At 47.6% G+C, this 23,419-nt stretch overlaps 1 protein-coding gene across 8 annotated transcripts; it reads right to left on the minus strand.

Moving 5' to 3' along the window:
* Window positions 1-8,327: 8,327 nt before the first annotated feature.
* Spaca3 (sperm acrosome associated 3) lies at window positions 8,328-22,406 on the minus strand. 8 transcript variants are annotated; one of them, XM_085829264.1, is made up of 6 exons: window positions 20,933-21,144; window positions 20,712-20,817; window positions 12,417-12,682; window positions 11,562-11,720; window positions 11,025-11,103; window positions 8,328-8,504 (listed from the first exon to the last, which is right to left on the minus strand). In XM_085829264.1, exons 3-6 carry the CDS (start codon window positions 12,601-12,603, stop codon window positions 8,438-8,440), a joined length of 492 nt encoding a protein of 163 aa, XP_085685390.1. In that variant the 5' UTR covers window positions 12,604-12,682; window positions 20,712-20,817; window positions 20,933-21,144; the 3' UTR covers window positions 8,328-8,437. The 8 variants fall into 8 exon arrangements, with proteins under 8 accessions (XP_085685390.1, XP_085685393.1, XP_021033446.1 ...); XM_085829267.1 differs by having other exon boundaries at window positions 12,417-12,720; XM_021177787.2 differs by lacking the exons at window positions 20,712-20,817; window positions 20,933-21,144 and adding an exon at window positions 22,386-22,406.
* Window positions 22,407-23,419: the final 1,013 nt, after the last annotated feature.

Below are 23,419 nucleotides of genomic sequence, written 5' to 3' on the forward strand. Positions count from 1 at the left end.
CTAAAGAGCTCACACCAGCACACAAAGAGCGATTGATGTTTCTTCTCCCTAAATGGCATAATGACAGTCATTTTTTCAATTTGCAGAAGGGAAAAAACAAGATAGGATTTGATCAATTTCAATTTTTTTCCTCAATTTTTTTTAAACCTTTGACACCTGCTGCGGCGTGTGAGCGAGTGAGCACGTTCTCACGGATGGCAGATGGAATGAGTGAGCAGAAAATGAATACACACAAGAAAACTCAGGAATGCGATTTCATAAAATTATTTTATGCTTATGGAGATTCTGAGGGCTGAAGAGACCTGCATACCTGAATAGCAACGAGAGCACCTGCTTTACAGACGTGCTCACGGCCTGGTTGCTAAGTGAGAGGAATCTGTACATGATGTCCTGGGTGGCCATTGAGCCTTCCTGGCTTGTTTGGTTTGGTTTGGTTTGGTTTGGGTTGGGTTGGGTTGGGTTGGGTTTTGGTTTGGTTTGGTTTGGTTTGGTTTGGTTTTTGTTTTAGACAGAGTTCATCTGTGTAGCTCTGGCTGCCTTAGAACCTGCTCTGTAGACCAGGCTGGCCTCAAACTCAGAGATCAGCCTACCTCTGCTTCCCTAGTTCTGGTGTGTGTGTGTGTGTGTGTGTGTGTGTGTGTGTGTGTGTGTATGTGTGCATGCCACCACAGCCAGGCTTCACCAGTTTTTTTAGTATGCATGCTCTCTCTGTGATACGATAACAAGATCCAAAGCAACATGGGAGGGAAGAGTTTACTTCACCTTCCATGTCCCAATCACAGTGCATCATAAAGGAAGTCAGGGCGGGAACCTGCCAGCAGGGGCTGATGCAAAGGCCATGGAGGACAGTTGCTTACTGGTTTGCACTCTGTGGCTTGTTCTGCCTGCTTTCTTATAGAACTCAGGACCACCAGCCCAGGGGTGGCATGGCTCCCTATGGAGAGGGCCCTACCACATCAGTCATTAATCAAGACAGTACCCTCACAGACTTGGCCAGAGGCTTATTTTACGGATGCATTTTCTCAATTGCAGTTCCTTCTTTTCAGACGACTCTAACTTATGTCACGTTGACACAGAAGTAGCCAGCACCAATGCAAAGCTTGCTTGGTCATAGAAACTCCTACATCCTGAGACTGGATGCCTGGACGTGGGGTTTAGATGTCTACCCTCCTTGAAGAGCTTCTCTGAGCCATATTCATTTGCCCAACTTACTGCTACTGTGGGCCATTTGTCTTTAAAATAATTCCGGCGTTCATGGTTTCTTTTTAAAGGGGATCACATCCCATTTAAAACAAGTCTGATAGAGAATCATTGCTGAGCACCAACTCATACCCAGCTCGGTTCCTTTCAAGACAGTGAGAAGGCAACCTTGGCCACTCTACCCCTAGCTCATCATTTCATAAGCATTTTCTGTGGGCCCACTATGTGCCAGGTACTGTGCCAAGCCCTGTGGGTTTCCTACAGTTAAGAAAACATTCTTTTTAAAACTTTTTATGTAATATGTTTTGATTATGTTCTTTCCCTCTTCCAACTACTCTCAGAGTACCCCTATGAATCTATCTTCATGTCCCTTTGTTCTCTTAAGCATGCACACACACTAAAAACCATGGAGTCTATTTTGTATGGACTAACTACTCCTGAGCATGAGGCCTGCCCTGGAATGTAGCTGACATTCCCAGTGTCACGCCATTGAAGAGAACTGATGTTCCGTTTCCTAGATTCTCGATGAGGAGTTGGACTTTCCTTTCTCCGTGCTGGGATTTGACTGGTTTGAACTCATACAGGGGAAAAGACAAGCCTTGTCTTCAGGAAGCTCAAAGCCTAGCTAGGCAAACCTGGGTGACGGTCACACAGGCAGACAGCTGAACAGCAAGAGGGACAAATGCCTGGGTCACATTGTTCACTGAGAATAAATACACAGACACAGGAGGCTGGCTGAGTTAGGGCGGGTGCTGACTGAGGCTCCGAGGAAGGATTGGAAGTTACAGGCACACGCATGCAGGAGACATAGTAAGTGAAGGTTTTCAACCAGCAGAAAACCTGGAGGGTCGGAAGAATGCTAAGTCCCTGCTTGGTTTCTGCTCTCTCCCCAGGCTGCATCTCCCTACTCTGGGTTCCAGCCTACTGGGAATCCACATGTTGGTTCAGTGTTGGAGGCCGGAATGGGCTGAGAACGAACAGTGGCCTTTGTACCCTGACCTTTCCAGCTTATTTTCAGGCACACGAGCCGTATCATGGCAGCCGAGCTCTGGACCTCTTCTAAGGTTCAAGTTTCTTCAGAAACTGAGGGTGAGCCCTCCTCTGTTGACCCGGAAGGTTCTAAGGCAAACTCTGGAAAGTAACCCTGGGATGCCTGATTCTTTTTAAAACAGAAAAGACAAAGGCATCCCATTCCACACACCGACTCTGTCAAGATTGATGGTTACTGACATGGCAAAGGGATTCTTGGCAACACCCTAGCTCATAAGACAGAGGATGTTCGATTTCCGTGTCTGACCAGGCAAAGGGAAGCAGCACCTATGCTACTCATGGATTTCAGGAATGCTGACGTCTGTCTGAGTGGAGGCCATTTTTTTTGTTTTTTGTTTTTTGAAACAGGGTTTCTCTGTTTAGCCCTGTCTGTCCTGGAACGCACTCTGTAGACCAGGCTGGCCTCGAACTCAGAAATCCACCTGCCTCTGCCTACCAAGTGCTGGGATGAAAGGCGTGCACCACCACCGCCCGGCTTACCCAGAGTGTTCAGAGGTGCACAGATGACACACAGAGCACCATGACCTCAGCCAAAGAAGGGCATCGGCAATGTCTACCAGAGCCACCAGGGGGCGCTGACTTCTGACCTGAGCATCAGATAGAATGAGGATAGCTTGCCAGTCATCCCCAGAGCATTGATCTGTCCTTTGGCTAATGACAAAGAAAAGTCTGCTTCAGATCTGTCTCCTAGAGCGATTCTAGTGTGGAATGGGAACTCCTACCAAACTTGATACTCTTCCACACTGCCACTTTAACCAAACTCGTTCTCCTCCCTCCCTTCATGCCCTCTCCTCTCCCTCCAATTAGTGAAATAGGACACAGGAAAGGTCTTCAGGTAGGCGGAGCCTGAGGATGCCCACTGGTCCCCGAGGCGGCTGGTTCTTTCAGTACACCCAGAGCTCAGGAAAGCACAGCAGGAGCAGTTCTTGAGCCTGACTGTGCCAAGCAATGTGATTGTCCCTATCCTGCCTGTAACATTCAAGGTGGCCTTTTATAGCTCTTCTGCCCAAAAGGAATGCTGACTTTCCCAAGGTCAGATTGCCAGGGTTAGAGAGAAAACCCCATTGCTCCAGCTCTGCCAATCATGCTGGGTCCTGTCAGCTGACAGCTATGACTTAGCAGGCAGTGGGTCTGACTCAGATAAAGAGCAGCCTGGGGGATTTCCTGGAAATCAGGAGAAACAATGTACTTACTTGGAGGGAAGCAGAGGCCTGCCACATAGGTTGTTCTTAGCAATACCATAGACTGAATTGTGGCTTTGTTAAAGGTATCAGGGCCCATCTGTCACCCTCTCGTTTGACAAACTGAGTGCCTACCCATCATTCGTTCACACAGCAGTTGGACCTTCAGGAGGCTCACCCATTTATTGAGTACTCTGTTCAGCTGTTCTACATGCTGGAGACAAAAGAAACGAAGTCCCTGCTCTCTTGCTTGTTACAATCTAGTGGAAGAGACTGGATGGATGTGGTTGTGTGGGTGTGTCTCTGTGTGTCTATGTGTCTGTGTGTGTGTGTCTTCAGATGTATATGAAATCATGGCTGATGGTAGGACCTGGTAAGGTAGCATCGAGGAATACTGAGGTGCCTCCTTCAGCTCTGGTTGTCAGAGACTCACTTTGAGGAGGTGAGATTGAGGTAAGTCCTGACTGAAGAAAGGAGTAATCACTAAACAATCTGGCGAAATGGCCTTCCTGGGAGCTACAACGGCCCTGATGCTTATTGCATCCAAAGCACAGAGTCAGTAAATGAAAGTCTAATGAGTGACTGAGAAGGGTATGAAAAGCGTGCTGATCCCAGTGAGCTAGCTCCCGGGATGCAGCCGCTAGAGTAAAAAGCTCAGAGGAGTAAAGAGAGAACTCTAGCCAGCTGAGCCCTCCTATATCATGAGCAGATTTGAGTGTCGAGCTGAAGGTGAAGAAGACCCTGTGGTCAGAATGCAAGGCAAGGTTGAAGGAGGTGTGTCAGCAGCACAAGGTAAGAGGCAAATCCTCTTAGGAAGCCATTGTGACTGTCCCAGGGAAGAGAGAGAAGGGCTTGATTTAATGGCTGAGTGAAGGTAGAAGATGGGATAGCGCCCATAGCTATTAGGACCAGAGGCTGAGAAGGGCCTGTCACACTAGCAGAAGGACCTGAGTTTTTAAAAGTTGGTCATGGGGGGTGGGGGGTACATATCTGTGATCCTAATGCTGGAGAATCAGAGACAGGAAGATCTCTAGAGCCCAATTGGTCAGCCACCTAGCCTAATCAATGAGTTCCAAACCAGTAAGAGACCCAGTCACCAAAGAAAGAAAGAAAGAAAGAAAGAAAGAAAGAAAGAAAGAAAGAAAGAAAGCAAAAAAAAACCCCAAAAAAACAAAAAAAAAACAAAACAAAGAAACCAAGGCGAGCAGTGCCAGAGGAACACCACTGCGGTTAACTTCTGACCCCCATATGTGCATGCACACGCGTGTGCGCGCACACACACACGGGGGGGGGCAGTAGGCACACATACAACCAAAATAAAGGTCAAATAGGCAAGATTTTGAGAGCAGGGGACTGTAGGGGAGACCGATGGGGAAATGGGAACGGGGACACCAAGATTTACCCTGAGTACCTAACACAGCTGAGCATCTCTCTCAGGAACTAAGCTTGGGACTCAATGTTCCTCTCTTTTCTACTCCCCGGTGAGCTTATGCACTGACTGTCAAGCATCTTCTTAATGCTGACCAGAGCACTCTCCTGGTTACTGCTTCTCCATCTCTACCTGTTCCCAGTCAACTCCCTAGCCCAAGCCACCAGGGTCCCCTTATCCAGACCTGACACTGCTCAGCCACACCTTAAAGAGGCCTGAGACCATGATCACAGCCTCCACATCCTTTTAACAACTGTCCCCTTGGTTCCAAGAGCCTCATTCCGCCATTCCTGGGCTCCTTTCTCAGACTAACTGAATGAGGCCCACTGGAGCAATCAGGTGATGCAGGCACAGACAACTGAAGTTACAGCAGCCAAGATAGATGAGTCCCGGGTTCTCTGACCCTTTATCCACGTATGATGACTGTATATACTCAGGGAGTCAGATTGACTCAGGTACAAATTGCCCTTCCTTGAATCTGTGTCCTTATCTACAGAATAGGGATGATAGTGGTACCCACATTCTTTTATTATTATTGTCCCAGGGTACAAATCAGATAATGCATGCCACATGGTCATCCCATGAGCTTTTCGTGATTTAATAGATCCATTAGTCATCAATGTCACGTTTTAGCAAGATGTTTTTATCACGGTCCACTTGGATAAACAGCTCCCATTTTTATCACCCATTGGCCAGTCCAGCCATAAGTGGAAACCTGTGCATTTCCTCAATCGTAGATGGTCCGTCACCTCTCCAGTATTTGTCAGCAGTTTGGGGGAAGTGAACATTGAGTGACATTGAATGACATCCCCCTAGGAGCCACCAACCGTGCCCCAGCTTACAGTTGAGCACACACGGGATTCATTGAAAGCCCTCCTGGAGGACACTACAATCTGAAGTCAACACTCATTCTTCTCACACATCTCCCATCATTTCTACAGCTGCGCTGTCTAATTTTATGTCAGCTTGACACAGGCTAGAGCCACCTGAGATGAGGGAGCCCAACTGAGAAAATGCTTTCATGACGTTGGGTGGTCCGCACACCTGTAAAGCATTCTCTTAATTAGTGATTGATGTGGGAAGGCTCAGCCCATTGTGATTGGGAATCATCCCTGGGCTGGTGGTCCTGGGTTGTAGAAGAAAGCAGGCTCAGCAGGCCATGGGGAACAAGCCAGAAAGTAGCCTTTGCATAGCTCCTACCTTGTCTGAATTCCTATCCTGCCTTCCTTCAGTGATGAACAGTGATATGGAAGTGTAGGCCTAATAAACTCTTTTCTTCCCAAGTTGCTTTTGGTAGTGGTAATTTTTTTTCACAGCAATAGTAACCCTAACTAAGACAATTGCTATTCTAGCAATTTCAAGGCCCTGCCTACCTTGCTCCTTTAAACACATATGTCGCTGGTAACTGACTCAGAGATCTCTGCCTTCCACAGACCTTCCCACATACTGGAAAGGGCACTCTGCATTTTTCTACCTTAAACTCATTGGCAAGCCTCACCCCATCTTCCAGCTTTTTTTTTTTTTCTTACATTTTGTTCGGTTGTATTTTTCCATTAACTTATGTTATTCACTTTACATCCTGATCGATGACCTCTTCTCTCTGTCCCCTCTTCACACAGTCCCGCCCCCATCCTCCAATCCTTTCTCCTCTGAGAAGGTGCAGTCCCCATCTGGGTACCAGTCCACCCTGGCAAACCAAGTCTCTGCAGGGCGAGGCACAACCTCTCCCACTGAGGCCAGACAAGGCAGCCCAGTTAGGGGAACAGAATCCACAGGCAGGCAACAGACTTAGGGATAGCCCTGGATCCAGTTGTTGGGGGACCTGGATGAAGACCAAGCTGCACATCTGCTACATATGTGCAGGGAGCCTAGGTCCAGTGCATGTATGTTCTTTGGTTGGTGGTTCAGTCTATGGGAGCCCCCAAGGGCCCTGATTAGTTGACTCTGTTGGTCTTCCTGTGGAGTTCCTAACCCCTCCAGATCCCCCAACTCTTCCATAAGATTCCCCGAGCTCCATTCAATATTTAGGTCTCTGCATCTATTTCACTCAGCTCCTGGGTGTAGACTCTTAGAGGACAGTTATGCTAGGCTCCTGTCTGCAAACATAGCAGAGTATCATTAATGTTATCAGGCAATAGTACTTGCCTATGGGACAGGTCTCAATCTGGGCCAGTTATTGGTTGGTCATACCCTCAGTCTGTGTTCCATCTTTGGCCCTGCATTTCTTGTAGGCAGGACTAATTTTAGGTCGAACGTTTCATGGATGGGTTGCTGTCCTTTATCCCTCCACTGGTCCTGCCTGGCTACAGGAAGCAGCCACTTTAGGATCCACATCCCCCTGCTATGAGTCTCAGCTAAAGTCACCCTAATAAACTCCTGGAAGCCTCCCCTTCCCAGGTCCTAGAGATGCCCCCCATCCCCACCCCCCATAGCAACCAATTTCCATTCAGTCTCTCGGCCCTCTGGCCCTCCCTCTCTCTCCTGTCTCTCCCCACACCTGATCCTGAAACCCCCTCTTTCCCTCCCCATCCCCTCTCCAACCCAGTACCCTCCCTCCACCTGCCTCTTGGGACTGTTGTATCCCCCCCCCCTTCTAAGTGAGATTCAAGCATCCTCACTTGGGCCTTCCTTCTTGTTTAGCTTCTTTGGGTCTGTGTATTGTGGGTATCCTGTACTTTATGGCTAGCATCCACTTTAAGTGAGTACATCCCATCCTTCTGAGTTACCTCCCTTGGGGTGATATTTTCTAGTTCATCCATTTACCTATAAAATTCACAATGACTATGTTTTTTTAATAGCTGAATAGTATTCTATTGTGTAAATGAACCACATGTTCTGTATCCATTTCATTTCTCAGCTTCTTAAAGGAAGGTAATATGTGGTGACTTCCTCTTCCAGGAAGTGACCAGCTATTATTGTCAGTGACTCTTGAATATATCCCACTTCTAGAGAGCACTGAAGACCAAGGTGGCCAATAAAGCTAGAAAAACCCTGTGGTCCCTCCTTTGCAGTCCCTCTGCACCACAGGATGTAAGGGGTCAACCAGAGCTGCAGGAAGCAAGCATCCCTGGGACCTTTCCAACTACACCAGGGGTTATCTAAGGTCACCAGGTAAAACTGCATTGGCTCCCAGTCAAATCTGAATTCCAGATATAGAATTTCTTCAATATTAGTTTGATCCATACAAGATTTGAATCATACCTGTACATTACTTGTTGTTTTTCTGAAATTCAAATTCAACCAGGGTATCCTATTTTTGTTTTGGTTTGGTTTTTGTTAAATTTGGCAACTCTAGACCCAAACTCTGCCAGATTTGGGGAAAGCAGGAACAGACGCTGCCCCCCCCCAAGCCTTCCATAATAGGCTTCTTGAAGTCTACTGAAGCCAAGCCCAAGTGAGCAAATGAGATGAAAAAGCCTTGACTTCCAATGGGTACTTGTAGACCTGCAGAAAACTGAAAAACATGCTTCCGTCAAATTAGACTTTTATTACTTGGCTTGTCTTCCCAAGCCTGGGTCAGGAACAAGTCCACACTTCCCAGCCAGCTGTGTGTAGCTTGGTCCATCCAGAAAGGGTCCTAGAAGTCACAGCCGTCCACCCAGTCACTGAGGTCCCTGCCCTGGCAGTGGTGCCTCCAGGCTTCCCTGGGGATAGAAAACAAGAAGGAAGAGAGTCCACTTTAGCTGGGTGGGGGAGGGTACGAACCTTTAATCCCAGCACTTGAGAGGCAGAAGGAGGTGGATCTCTGAATGTGAGGCAATCTTGGTCTACAGAGCAGATTCCAGGACAGCCAGGGCTACACAGAGAAACCCTGTCTCAACAAACAAACAAAGAATCCACATCAGCTTCAGCTCTGGGTGCTGCTGTTGAGAGAGAAGAAAAGGCACAGGGCTCTAAACTGAAGAGGAACAAAGACAGGGACTCTACTAGGAGGATGGAGAGCAGTGAGCTGAGCTAGCCAGCCAGCAGTCACAGAGGGATTTTTTTTTTTTTTAAGGGAGAGAATGGTCAAAAAAGGACAATATCTAATTACCTTATTTTACCACTGGAGATACAAACTAGTATGCTCTGGATACAAACTAGATACAAACAAGCTTACCCATGAGTCCTTGTCAAAGGGTTAGAAGTTGAAACCTGGAGCCTAAATACAAAGCGCCTTTCCTACACCCAAGTGCTTCTGGGGACAGTGAGCCACACCTTGCATGTGTATAGCTCTCACAGTTTGCATGTCTTACGTGTGTATATCCCTCATGGTTTACATGCCAGCAGACCTTTTACCCACTTATAACTATTTCCCTCCTGTCTCCAGATGGCCTATTAGATTGATTGGGTAGATATTATCTCCCCTATATTCCAAACTCTGGTAGTGCTTTTAACTTATCCACTTGTCCAAGGCTACAGTGCACACTCAATATTTCCTGATTGCCAATGTAGGTCCTTCCATTGTTGGCTGCTATACACTTTGGGGACCATTCCTTTGTATCACTCATAGATATCTTTGTTTTGGGTGTGTGTGTGGGGGGGTGGGTGTGTGTGGGTGTGTGTCCCAGAATGTGTGCACCTTGTTTTTTGAGACAGGGTCTCTCACCAAACCTGGAGCTTACCAATTTAAGCTGAGCTGGTTGGCCAGTGAGCCTCAGAAATCTGTCTCTGCTTTCCTCATGCTGGGATTACAAATGCCAACATACCGAGCCTTTTAATATATGTTCTGGGGATCAAACTTGGGTTTTCACTCTTGTGTGATGAGCATTTTTTATGGTCTTAAATGTCTTCCCAGTCCCATCACATTGGACATCTTGAGGAAGATAGCAAGAACATAAGAGTCCTGAGGTCCAACATTCTCAGGAATGCCAAGCTCTGAAAACTGGCATCCTTTCAGATGTCAACGTCAAAGAGCCTAATGATCAATAGAGCACCAGAAAGACTTCTAAACAACTGTCAGCCAGAGAGGTTGATTGTCTCTTCCACTGGACTATAAAATACTTGAGAACAAAGAAGGGCTCATCTGTCTCTGCGCCTCAGCTGTCTCTGCAGCTCAGTTGTCTCTGCAGATCAGCCGTCTCTGTGGCTCAGCACCCTCCTGGCCCTTGCCTACCTGCATCAGCAGTGCATGAGTAAAAGGAGTGGGCAGGCAGCACTGACCCTTCTGGGCCCACTTCCTCCAATTAGCCTCAGACTCTCAAGAGTCACCCATGCTAGAAATCCACTGAGTGTATAACAGAGATGTTCTTTGGTTTACTCTATTAGGGGCAGGCCTTCTACTCCACAGCGAGGGGTACCAAGGCTGCAGGCTCTTGGAATAGTACCTGAGCCTACCATGTCTCTTCCTGATTTTATAAACACACCCTGTTCTACAGAGCTGGTATTACTCCTAACTTCTTAGGGCTTCAATTATTCTCAGACCAATAAGTGGACTATGTCTGGAATATCTCAAGATTTGATCATGTCTAACCCCTCCCCTTTCTCTTAGACCATTCGTCACCTGCACCTGAATCCCTTCCACAGCACCCTATACCTGATCTCTCTGTGTCCACGACGGGTACACTCTCCCTCATCTTCCTTCCCCAACTTTTTCCACCATTACATCTGTCCACGGTCTCAGTGCTCCAAACTCCTGAAGCATTCTCTGATTCTGTCCCTGCCCTGCTAGTTTCTCTTCCATAAGCATGAGTGGAACAGAGATTGGAGACTTCAGTGGAAAACCCCATCAAAAGAAATGGGGCAACTGTGGAGCGCCGACTTGAGTGCCTGTATGGACCAGACATCTATGGCAGTGCCCAGTGTAATGCTCAGACTTCTTGGTTGTGAGGAAACTTCAAAGAATATATTGCTTGAAGTATGTAAGAAAGAAAAAAATTGAAAAGAAGGATATTCCAGAAGCCTACCCCTGGTCCAAGCAAAGGACCCCATCTACCACTTATTATACCACGGGGATTTATAAACAATTTGGGATGAGCTATGTGATCATGTGATTGCCAATGCTATACCCTCTGATTGTGTCAACTGTAACTTTCTGAATTCCCATAATCCCCAACACTGAGGGTTAGTTCAGGAACCTATGGAATGTGTTGACTAAGAGAAAATGGATACTCACTGAGGGCTAGTTCCCTGATGTGACCCACCAGCTCTGGCCACAGTGGGGGACTGCAGTAGGACTTACTCACCAATAGCCCAGACCCAGGGGTTCTTGAACTATCTTCATGGCACAGACGATAGAATCTTTGAGATCATTGTTCAACAAATCTGGAGATGGAGGAGAGCAAAGAGTGAGGGAGCAGAGAACAGGGTGCTCTTGCTCTCTCTGTCCCTCTGTTTTTTCTGTCTGTCTGTCTCTGTCTGTCTCTCTCTTTGTCTCTCTGTCTCTCTCTGCCTCTCTGTATCTCTGTTTCTCTCTGTCTGTCTCTCCATCTTTCTTTCTCTCTTTCTCCCCCCCCCCTCTCTCTCTCTCTCACACACACACACACACACACACACACACACACACACTTCTCCAACTCTGGAAACAGATGTTACCCGGCCCCTTCTCCCATATTGCCTCCATTCCTGTAGCTCTAAGTCTGGACCCCAATTCAGATCCACAGAAGCACTTCTCTCCCCTGCTTGCCCGCCCCCTTATCCATCTCCTGTGGATCTTCACCCAGAGACAAGGACAGGGGGGAGGGAAAGAAACAACAAAAAAGTGAAGGCCAGTGCAGACCTACCAGTGCAGTATATCCTGCAAAGATTGGGGCCATTCGAGGCGAGGGTTCTGCACCACCTCCGGCTACTGATCTGGAAGATGCCATTGTTGGTGCTTCCATCAGCTTCATGATCCACAGCATTCGTGTTGAAGCCACTTGTGTAGTAAGCAAGGCAGACCCCTACAAGGGACAGGCACAGGCTGTAAGGTCAGCTGGTTGAGCCAACACAGACCAAAGCGCTCACAATCAACTCCTACACACCGGCTCCCTCTGTCCCACAAAGACAAAAGATGTCCTCCCATCTACTTTGCAGATCGTTTGATCTAGAGTCAGAGGTCAAAGTGACTTCCCCAAGGTCAGACACAATTACCTCAAAGCAAAGGTCAGGACTGCACCTCAGCCTTCCTGACTCAGGCTGTCAATCTTCCCTCTCTCTCCTTGTTCGGTATATTGAAGGGCTTGCTGCATTTGTTGAATAAATGTACAAGAGCGAACTCTTTAAAGGCAAGATTAGGAAGGCACTGGTGGGCTCTACAAAGGAGGCAGGGGCTGGAGACAAACCGAATCCAGTGACTGTACTTTACAAGCTCCTGAAACTGCCACTCGTTTATAACATTTGGAGTTACTGGTTTGTCCAGTTTTCCTCCTAACTTTTGGCAGGCCTGTTTAATCCTCATGGCCAAGATAGGGTGTAGCCTACTAAGCAGTAGGTTCCTTTAACTTCCTGGCTACCAGCAGGAATGATTCTAATCTGGCTGCCTGTTGACTGCCTAGTATGTGGTTAACTCAGGACTGGGTGCTGTCCACCTGGTCCACCTTGGATTTTAGGAGGAAAGACAGGGGGTAAGTGGAGGGAGTGGGGAGAAGGGTGCTCACAGTCAGCCAGGTTATAACCCCGGTAGCCATCCAGACCGAAGTCATGCATCTCTTTGGCCAGCTCACAGCGACTGAAGACCTTGGCCTTGCTGGAGGCAAGCAGGCAGCTGAGCAGATAGGCCAGGGCCAGCCAAGTGATCCCAGGCGGGCACAGCTGTCTTCTGGGAGCCCGGCTCCTAGCTTCCATGCGATGGCACAGGTAGAGGGCTGAACTGTGGGATGGCAGACAGTTCACCAGCCCGGCACAAGGGTTCAGACAGCTGCCCCTTGGAAGAAGGAAGGAAGGATGGGGCTTGAGTGCACCCTGGGAAAGAAGTGAAAGGGTGGAAAGAAGACAAGGTTCCCTCCCTGATGGGACATCAGATATGCTCCTGGGACCTTGGATAAGGTTCCTGAAACACCACTCATGGGGTCTCCCTTCCAGCCCCCGGCTTCTGTCTGCCAGCCTTAGTTGAGTCAGGGACACAGCATGGAGCCCTCCCCGGTGGAAGACAACGCTCCCACACTCAGATCTGGAGCTGAAGCCTCCTCTTCACCATCCCTCCTATATCCTCACCTTACAAAAGCTCCCTAAGACTCACGCATCCTGCTCACTTTACTCTGTCGCTTGGCTCTGTGGGCAGATCCCCATGACATGATATCAGCCACTGATTACCTTAGCCTCCTGGTTCCTTCACCTCCTCAGGCCCACTGGACTTCAACCGCACTGCCTTTGCCACTTGAGGACCTGACCTGTCCCCATCTTGACATCAGTTCATACTTCCCTCCTCTGCAGCCTGCCGCTCAAATCTCTCCCTGGATAATACCATCAAACACATTTACCCCCGACTTTCACAAACTTTGCCCGTCAATCTCCTCTCCTCCATCACAAACTCAAAACATGAAACACTCACACAATCTCCGAAACGGCTGTCCTTTGTGCAATCTTAAAATAGAATGGGTGGGGGCCGGAGAGATGGTCCAGCAGTTAAGAGCATGCAATGCTCTTGCTGAGGACCTGAATTTGGTTCTCAACATCCATATCAAGAAACTCACCATCACTCGTAACCCCGGCTCCAGAGTATCTGATGCCCTCCATAGGCATCCACAGGCACCAGAACTCGTGTATACATAGACATGCATATACCCATAATGTAAAATGTTTATATCTTAAAAACAATAAAGAAGAGAGAAGGAGGGAGAGAGGGAGGGAGAGAAAGGGGTGGGGAGAGGGGAGGGGGAGGGGAGAGGGAGGGAGGGGGAGGGAGGAGAGGGGAGATGGAGGGAGGGAGGGGGAGGGAGGGGAGAGGAAGGGGGAGGGAGGGGAGAGGAAGTGGGAGGGGAGGGAGGGAGGGAGAAGGAAGAGGGAGGGAGGGGGAAGAGGGAGGGAGAGGGGGTAGGGGGAGGGAGAGGGGAATGGGGAGGGAATAGTAGAGGTGGAAGGGGAAGATCAACACAAACTAAGCATGTATAAAAATGCCGGAAAGAAACTTCCTACTTGGTACGCTCACGCTCTGTTCATTAAAAAAATTAAAGGAAAACATTGGTAGGAGGCTTGTTTTCCAGCCTCCTACCCTAAATGTGGAGAATGACTAAGGCCTAGTTCTACACATGGGTTTGACAACCACCTCTGCTCCTTCCTATGTCTCAGGTGTAAGACATTCTCCACGTCTCTTTTTCTTCATGCCTAAGATGGCCGGGAATTAATAGTACTTGCCTCAGACGATGGTTGAAAGAATAAGAGAGAAAATGAGTGGAAAGCTATTGGCTCTCTGCATTAAAGGCAGACTTGCCGTTGTTTCTCTGGTGAACTAGCACCCATGCTAATGCTTGTCTTTGATCGTCTTTCTCTTGGCTCCATCAAAGGGGCTTCAGAACCCTCCTTGCTCCCCTTAAGTATCCGGCTTCTTAGTTCTCAGGTGACCTCACCCTTATGGTACCAAAGAAAGCAGGTTGTTGGGTTTTTTTTCCTTCTTGCCTCAGCCCCATCCCACCTTCAAACTTGCCAGGAGCTTCCCACACTCTATCTATCACCAGCCCTCAGGAGCAAGGACAAGGTCAGGGTGTAGCAGCTGCCGTTAGAGGTGCCATTTTGCTGTATTCTCGGCTTCCTAACCCGTTCCCGGGATGTGACCTTCATGCCTCAAAGATAAGAGGAGCCCTTCCCCCACCCCTACTCCACTAGATCATTGTTCTTGGTCAGGGTTAAGACATTAGGACTGCCTGGCTCACACTCCTGGGGAAATGCTTATTTTTGAACGTACCCCCAATCTTCATAAATATTCCCTAGCCCCAGAATATTATTCATTCTCTCTCTCTCCCTCCCTCCCTCTTTGGTTTTTCAAGACAGGGTTTCTCTGTGTAGCCCTGGCTGTCCTGGAACTCACTTTGTAGACCACGCTGGCCTCAAACTCAGAAATCTGCCTGCCTCTGCCTCCTGAGTGCTGGGATTAAAGGCGTGCACCGCCACTGCCCAGGCCCAGAATTCTCATAAGGGGTTTCTGCAGATGTTGGCCTGTCTCCTTCCAGGTTGTTTTTCTTTACATGCCTCTCTGGGACACTGGCTTTCCATGTGACAGGCTTCCCAACCTGGATTCAGCAACACATCCACCTCATTCCTCTTTCCTCTGAGCTCAGTTCTTCCCTTCCCAGACTTGCTGTCTGGCATGCCTTCTCTCCCAGCATCCACAGACCTCATCTCTATCTGCTCCTCCTCACTCCAGGCAAACACTCAGGCTTAGAGGCCCTGCTTCTAGACTATCTTTCCTTTCCTTGTTTCTTATCCTTGTCTGTACTGATCTCCCTTTTCTGATCTTCTCATCCAAATTTCCGAGAGGGATTCACCACTGCTTCTCTGTTCCTTCATCTTGTCTTCTTTTCTTCTTGTTTTGTTGCAATTTTTGTTTGTTTTTTTCTTTTCTTTTCTCTTTCCTAGTTTTGGAGATCAAATCCCAGGTCTTTCACAGGCTGAGGAAGAGCTCCACCACTGTCCTACACCACTGATCCTTTGGTCTCCGTGTCCATTCTATTTTGAGACAAGATCTTGCCAATTGCCCAAGCTGACTTAATAATCTTCCAGTCTTGGCTTCATGAGTTGCTGGGATTACAGGTGTGCACCACTATACCTGGCTCTCCCTTGTTTGCTAATCTGGAGTCACAAGTTTCCCCACCACCCACCTGAGACCTCTGGTGATGGACCTTGGGGACATTCCTCCTGCCAGTCACATCCCTGTTGAAATCAGGGTTTTGCTGGTTCCCACAGTTCCCCCTTCATCCAGGCTCCCTCCTCCCTATTTTTCCTGCATTGCGTAACCCAATTCTGACCCAGTCTTAAATGTTGAGATGTTTTCCAGTTTCTACCCTGAACCCTCCTCTTTCACATCAGGAAGGCCTAGGATGCCCCTGCTGTTAACAGCAAATGCAGCATCTCTTGCAGCATCTTTTCCTGAAAAAGAGCCCCGAACACCTCTTGTCAGTTCCTACACCACAGTCACCTCAAACTAAACTCATATAAGAGATAATGTCCCCGCCAAACTCTGCCCTTCTTGGTTCTGGCTTCCCTGCACATCCCAGAACACCTGCTTACTCAAAGATGATAGGAATACAGATGCTGTCCTTGACTTCTCCAGCCTACACCGTCCATCCACCCAGAGTCAATTAATGTCAAGGACCTGTTGATCCCTCCCTCCAAGAGCACAATCTTTCCTTAAGTTCAAACCACCGCCAAGCCTTCCCTTACCGTTTCCTTGTATTTAGTCTTGACCTCTTACAAACTCTCCTGCCTCCATCTCTCACATGCACCAGAATGAATTGACATGCAAGACCTGGTCCTGTAGCACTCTCCAACAGCACCCCCTTCACTGCTCTCCACCACAGCCCAGAGGCTCCTTAATGACCCAGTAAAGCCAGCTTGTCTCTCACTTATACCTTCTGTTCTGGGACACTACATTGGTCACTCTTCTGGAGATGCCTACTGTGTAAGCAATTTAGCTCCCTTCCCTCTGCACAGACAGCTCCTATTGATGCCTCAAGGATCATCCAAGGTTGAGTCCCCGGTGAGACTTTCCTGGCAGGAACCATCTCTCCAGACAGGTAGAGTAACTTTGTCTCTTTACTGGATTATAATATATATCAGCCCCCTGCCCCCCAGCCAAGGTGACCTTCCACAGAACAGTGGCCTGGTTCTATTTATCTTCATATCTTGAAAGGCAAACGGAGCCGCTGGTGTAGAGAGGTTGTTCAATGGATACTTCTTAAACTCAAGTACACTGAAGTCATGGCCACAGAGTGTGAGCCCTTCTCAAAGTACCAGGAGGGAGATAATTATTACCTTTGCCGAGTCCTTCAATGCTGTAGGACTAGGAGCTTTGTGAGTGTTCCCTAACTTAAGCTCATCTAATCCTCTTAACCATTCAAAGAGCTGGGATTAATATCTCAATGTATAGATGAGGAAACCAAGTTCACTGCTACCCAGTGAGTGTTTGTGATATTATGTTTTTTTCCAGAGTAAAGCAACTTAAAGATAACTTTATCCGGAGCAGTTCACAGCAGGTCCAAAGGTTTAAGGAAATGGATCTGGTGGTAACTCAGAGACCACAGACCTGCCAGCAAATGCTCTTATTCATATTTATTCTCTCTGTCCCCCTCCCTCTTCCCCCTTCTCTCTCCCTCTATTCCTCTTCCTCTCTCTCCCTCCCTCCCTCCCTCTCTTCCCCACTCCAGTCTCTGTCCTAGAACAAGATCCACCCTTCCCTCCATCTCTGATCACTACTTTGGTATATTTTCTAGCTAACAGCACCAGGACTCAGAGAGAGAGGGGCTCACAGATCAGGAGTCCTCCCTACCAGAGCTGAACCGGTGGGGGACGATGACAGCGGTGGCTGTGGCTCCAAGTCCTGATGCGGTTCAGGACACCCTTTGTAATCGTGCCAGTGTCCCAGCACGAGGCATTGAGAGAACACGGGAGAAATCAGACTCGACTTCAGGTTGACCTCAGCCCTTCTAGAACTCCCTGGCCCTGTGAGCTCATCGTCCCGAACCAGCTCCTGGCACTGTGAGCTCATCGTCCAGAACCAGCTCTCACTCACGGAACTTCGTCAAGATCACCTGTGCCCTTCAGTCATAAGATGCAGGAGCATTTTAGAGGTATCTATTTCTCCATTTTTGATTTGTTTTTTTTGTTTTTTTTTTTTTTTTTCAGAATCTTAGGTAGTTCAGTCTGACCTCAAATCACTATCTATCCGAGGACAACTTGAGACTTCTGATCTTCCCCTACCTCCCAAGGTGATCTATTACAGGAATGTGCCACCATGACAGATTTATGCTGTGTTTGGGAAAGAGACTCAGAACTTCATGCATGGTAGGTAAACACTATACCAACTGTGCTATACCACCCCAGCCCATGTCAAAGGTATCCAATCCCAGCCCTTCCTGGCCACCTCTGCTTACACACACACACACACATACACACAGACCACCACCACAACCACCACACACAACACACATACATACCACATCACATACACACCACACACTGTATACATACACCACACACACCACAACACACACTGTACACACACATACACACCACAACACATACCACACCACAGCCACACACACACACCCATCTCACACACTCACATGCATTCATACACACACATACCACATACTATATACATACCATACACACCACATCACACACCATACACACACACCACATACATTCACACACAAAAACTTGTCATACACATATCTGTCTCACACACCCACATGCACACACACACACACACACACACACACAGTACTTCAAAGAATGATTCTGCCCTCCCGACAGACATAGCTTCCTAAATACAACTGTATGAACCCACTGCTTCCTGCCAACTCATTCTCACCCACTGAGCTCTCTTTAAAAAAAAAAAAAAAAATCTTCCTTAATACTGAGCCACAGACCAACTCTCTCCTCTGTCTAGATGACAACTGCTCGGTTTACATAGAGCCAGGACCAATGTTACACTATTGTCCCTAAAGCCTGAGAGTAGAGAAATGAAAGGAGCAGCTTGTGACACCCGTGTGCCCAGTGGAGCACCTGCCCGAGGGGCATTGTTAACCCTGCTCTATAGCACAGAGCCTTGGTCCTGAGCTCACTCCCACCCACATGGGCAACAGTGCCGACCAGAGAAAAGAGCTTAAGCCTTCTCTTTCCTCAGTTCCCAAGTGGAGGTGATAATCCTTGCCTTACACAGAAGGTATTACATGAAATTTTACTGTTTATAAAGGGCTTAGGACTTGGGGCTGGTAGCTCAGGAGATCGTAGCAATCACTATGAAAACACAGGGAAGTCACAAGTGTTTAGCTGTTCCAAGGTTACCTTATCTTCCTGGCCCAACCCAGACTAACTAACTCTGTTAGCATTGAACTTTCCCCACCACCACCACCATGTTTCTTTCTCTCTTTTTTTTAAAATTATGTGTGTGAATATTTGACCCACATATATGTCTGTACCCCACATTTGTGAAGTGCCCACAAAGGCCAGAAGGTGTTAGATGTCCTGGAACTGGAGTTCCAGATGACTGGGGGGTGCCATGTCAGTGCTGGGAGTGGAACCCTGGTCCTCTGGGTAGAGCAGCCAATGATCTTACCACTGAGCCATTTCCCCAGTCCCACCAGTGTTGTTGTTTTTTTTTTTTTTAATTATAATAATAAATGACTGGGAGATGCATAGATATACACACAGATGTATATCTCAGAATAAATACAGTAGCTAAGTAGCAATGACAACTTTAGCTTGGTTTTTAAATACTTTTTATTTTTTGAAGGTAAAATATAATTATGTCCTTTTTCCTCTTGCCTTTCTCCCCTCCCCCATGTACCCCCTTTTGCCCGCTCTCAAATTCATGGCCACTTTTTATTTAACTGTTTATATTAGAGTTGTAGATATATAAATGCAACCTGCTCAGTCCACAAGTCAAGTTTTAAAAGGCCATGAGAATACTTAAAGTAGGAAATCTGTCCCCTCAGGATTGTAAATGCACAATACATTACCAGTGCCTCTGTATAGTACAGATTTGCACAGTCAATTCGTCTTGCTTGACTGAATCCTAATGCCTGTTACCTGGTAACTCCCAGATTACCCCTCCCTCAGGCCTGTTCCACTCTTGGACTCTCTGAATCGGATTCCTCTAGGTGTCTCGAGCACGTGGACTGGCTTATCTCCATTAACAAAGTATCCTCCAAGACTGCCACTGTGTGTTCTCAGTTTTCCCCATCATCAATGTTTGTTGTATTTGATACAACTCAACCTGATATGTAAGAGGTTTCACCAAGATTTTTTATATTGCACTTCCCTGCTAACTAGTGACAATGAGCATTTTTTTTTCCTCTTTTTCTTTTTTGAGACAGGGTTTCTCTGTGTAGCCCTGGTTGTCCTAGAACTCACTCTGAAGACCAGGCTGGCCTTGAACTCAGAAATCCACCTGCCTCTGCCTACCAAGTGCTGGGATTAAAGGCATGCACCACTACTGCCTGGCAAGATTTTTTTTTTTTTCAGATAGCTGTTCACAGAAAAGTCTAGTTGGACAAGTATTTTTTAAATGCTCGCCAGGTGATTCTACTAGACATCCAAGCTTGAACGTTTATTCAGCAGGAGGAGCTCTGAACTTAAGTTCAAAAACCTAGAGCCTAGGGCTAGGGAAAAGGTTCAGTGGTTTAAAGTGCCTGCCCCTAAGCGTGTGGATCTGAGTTCAAACTCCCAGAACTCACATTAAAGCTGACCATGTAACACAGGCATCGATGACCCCAGCACAAGCACGGCATCTATAACCCTGCACTCTTTCAGACTGATGGGAATTAGAACCAGAGAATACCCAGCTACTCAAAGGCCATCTAGTCTGCAGCATATGGTGGGAATCAGCAAAGAGACCCTGTTTCAAAAGAACCCCTGAGGTTGTCCTCTGACCCTTCTATACACCACACACACACACACACACACACACACACACACACGCATGCACACACGCATGCATGCGCGCGCTGAAAAAAAAAAAACACTTTGAGAACCCAGAGCAATGGAAAATGGATCCAAAGTCCTGTTCCTGTCCTTGAGTTAGTCTTGACAACTTAACTTCCATTTCCTCATCAGGGAGGAGGAGACATTACCCTGTCCTATTCACTCTCAGCTATAACCACTTACTACATCTCCCCAAAGTTTATTTTCCTCTGTTGAATGCAAATAATCATCTTATCTCCCTGCCAGGGTGGGACGAAGCTGAGGCTGCGCAGAGCAGGGACACGCCCACCAAGCTGAAAGCGTGCACACACCCTAGCAGTTCTTTTATCTCCTGGCCCTTGGTGGTGATTCTGTCAGCTGGAGGTTTTTTCCTTCCAGGTTTTACTGCACCGGCCGTCTGTTTTTACAGTTTCATCGCTTCTTTTTATTGAGTATTCTTTCAGCATATTTTATTTTATGATATGTTTTGTTATTTCCCTATTGACTTTCACTTTTAAATGGGCATCGGAAGCAACAACAGCTCAAAGGATACAGTTACGAGGGCAAACTGGGTCCCACCACGGATTCAGTGGTTCTTTGTTTCTCTGTTCTGCTCATCGCTCTTCTTTCCTGGTTCTGCAGTGCAAGCTCACAGCCTTGGCCACAGCCTCGCCGAGATCTTCTACCGACTTCCTCCAGGTTCACATTTTCCAGAAGCCTTTCTCACCGTACTTTCCTGTCTGTCCTCCATGGATGCAGGATACTGACTCCTGGGCTCCACCCACCAGCCAATAACACCCGAGTCTCTTTGGATGGGGCCCAAGCCGCCAGTTATCGACGCCTCCTACACAAGCCCCAAGCTCACCTCACCCCTTGAGTTCTGGAAGGCTAGGTTACAGCCTTCTTCCCGTAGTAATCTTTCCTCACTAGATACCAAACCCATTTCCGTTCACTCAACATCAGCCTAGCGTTACAAAGTTTGCGGAGAGCGTTCACCCACCGCTTTGTCTCCTCAAGCCTCCAACCTGGTTCCTTGTGTCTCTCTACTTAGCATAACCCTACTCGAGTGACCACTTGCACTATAATTTGAGGTGTACTGGCTGGCCAAGGGCAAGGCTGGTGTCCTGTTTATTTCCTTGACTTATGAATGAATGATGCACAGAAGAGGCTCTGAAGAGAGATTAAGAGATTGCACTTAAAAACCTGTCTCAGAGGTAGGTAACCCTAGAGCAGTGAGAGGGCAGATCTTTGCTGGGACAGGACAGTGCTGTGACTTGGCGGAGCTGGTGAGCAAACACACTGTAGTAAAGTCCGTGTCCTGATTGCACTATTCCAGTGGGGCCAATGGGGCCAGGCAGCGTTTCCCATTGAGGGAAACAGTGAAGGGAATGTGGCATCTCCAATATTTTTACAACTCCATGTGTCAGTAACTATTGGGAAATAAAAGGTTTCTTATAAAAGGAAAACACAGGCTAATTTAGCTGTTTTAAGGGTCTGTCAACTCCAGAATTGTTCAAAACCTGATATCATAATCTTAACAGTTGACTCGTTGGAAGATGAATAATGACAACAGAAACAGAAGCCATGTTTGAATATCAGGCAGCTTTAGAATCAAGTTCTGGCTCTAAAGGACTTTATACACCAGCACCTCAGTGATTCTATAGAGCTCTGTGTAGGATAAATCAGGATCTGTGAATCAGGCTGGGTCCATGCTGTCATGGGAGCTGAGCATGATCAACTACCCCAAAATAAATACTTTAGAAACACCTTGAGAGAAGCACGCGGCTCCACTTCCACTGGCTGACTGGCTAGAACCCGGCTGAATAGAGGAGACCTGGCTGGCCCAGCACTCAGTACTCAGGAGACCTGTGATTCTGAGTGTGTGCCCTTAGTAACTCGGGAACCCTGACCAGCTTGTGGTGCAGAAGAGTGAGGCACCTTTAGAAGCTGTCCACAAACTCAGAGCCCTCTCAAACCCTCTACTTCCTAGCAACCAAAAGACTCACTGCCAACTCAATAACTTCAGATTCCTGGGAGCCTGAAGAGCCTTGGGCCCCTAAAAGCTTATGTCACTAGCAGCTGGGAGCCTTCAAGAAGCATGAAGCTGTTCGTAGACTGAAAATCTGAATAACCTGGGGCTTCTCACAGCCCAAGACCTATAATAAACGGAAACTCTTAGCAACTCAGGTTACCTAGCAACCTGCAGACTCTAATTATCAGAGACTCCTAGCAACTGGGAGATTGCACAACCTGGATGCCCAGTACACATCTAACACTGGACCAAGACTCCCTCCCCCTCTGGCACTCGCTGCACACTGAATCGTGGGACATAGTGTGGTCCTATTGATATGGCCAGAGTTAGCTAAGGCGTCCTGCTCTTCTGGCTGTGTGTCTGTGGCTTAACCCCTCTGGACAGCAGTTTTCCTACATAGGAGATGATAATAATGATGACATCTAGCTCATAAAATAGTGGAGAGCATCAGGTGGGGTTTGTGGGAAGCATTTAAACAGCTAGCTACATATAAATTGTCTTCTCACTTGCACCTTCTCCCCTCCATCAGCCCACAATCTGTCAATTCTGCCCTCAAAGATAACTTTCTTGCCCTTTCCAGCTCCATAGCCATAAAGCTTCGTCGAGTCCCTCCACCTCATTGTCAGCCCTGACAATGGTTATCTTTCCAACAAACAAACTCTCTTGTCACTTTTGTCTAATGGCCTCCGCTGGCTCCTCATTGCTCTGAAGGTTGAGACTGGAGCATAGCGCGTGAGCTCTCATGGTCAGGCTCTGTCTTTTGATCCTCTATCTCTCCTCCAGCCCCCATTCCCTCCTCCTGCTCCTAAAGTGAATCTGAAGTGAAGGTGTTTTCACTCTAGCTTCATATAAGATGAGCCTAGAGGAAGCTAGAAACATAACAGTGACTTCAAGCCATGCCTAACTCCCAAACCCAACCCTTTCTGCTAAATGCCCAAAGACCCGCCATCGCTACTTGGAAGGTTCCGAGGATGTGATTCTCAGGGTAGTTGTTCCCAGCTCCAGCTC

The sequence above is a fragment of the Mus caroli genome, unplaced genomic scaffold, assembly GCF_978045245.1.
Source record: "Mus caroli unplaced genomic scaffold, Mus_caroli_1 scaffold_13, whole genome shotgun sequence".
NCBI lineage: Eukaryota > Metazoa > Chordata > Mammalia > Rodentia > Muridae > Mus > Mus caroli.

Excerpts from the sequence above, each read along its gene's own strand:
- Spaca3 (XM_021177787.2), bottom strand. The coding sequence starts at position 12,603 with ATGGAAGCTAGGAGCCGGGCTCCCAGAAGACAGCTGTGCCCGCCTGGG. Across the intron at positions 11,721-12,416 it reads GGGTTATAACCTGGCTGACT|GGGTCTGCCTTGCTTACTAC; the intron begins GTGAGCACCCTT and ends TGTCCCTTGTAG. Across the intron at positions 8,505-11,024 it reads CCCCTGGGTCTGGGCTATTG|GGAAGCCTGGAGGCACCACT; the intron begins GTGAGTAAGTCC and ends TTCTATCCCCAG.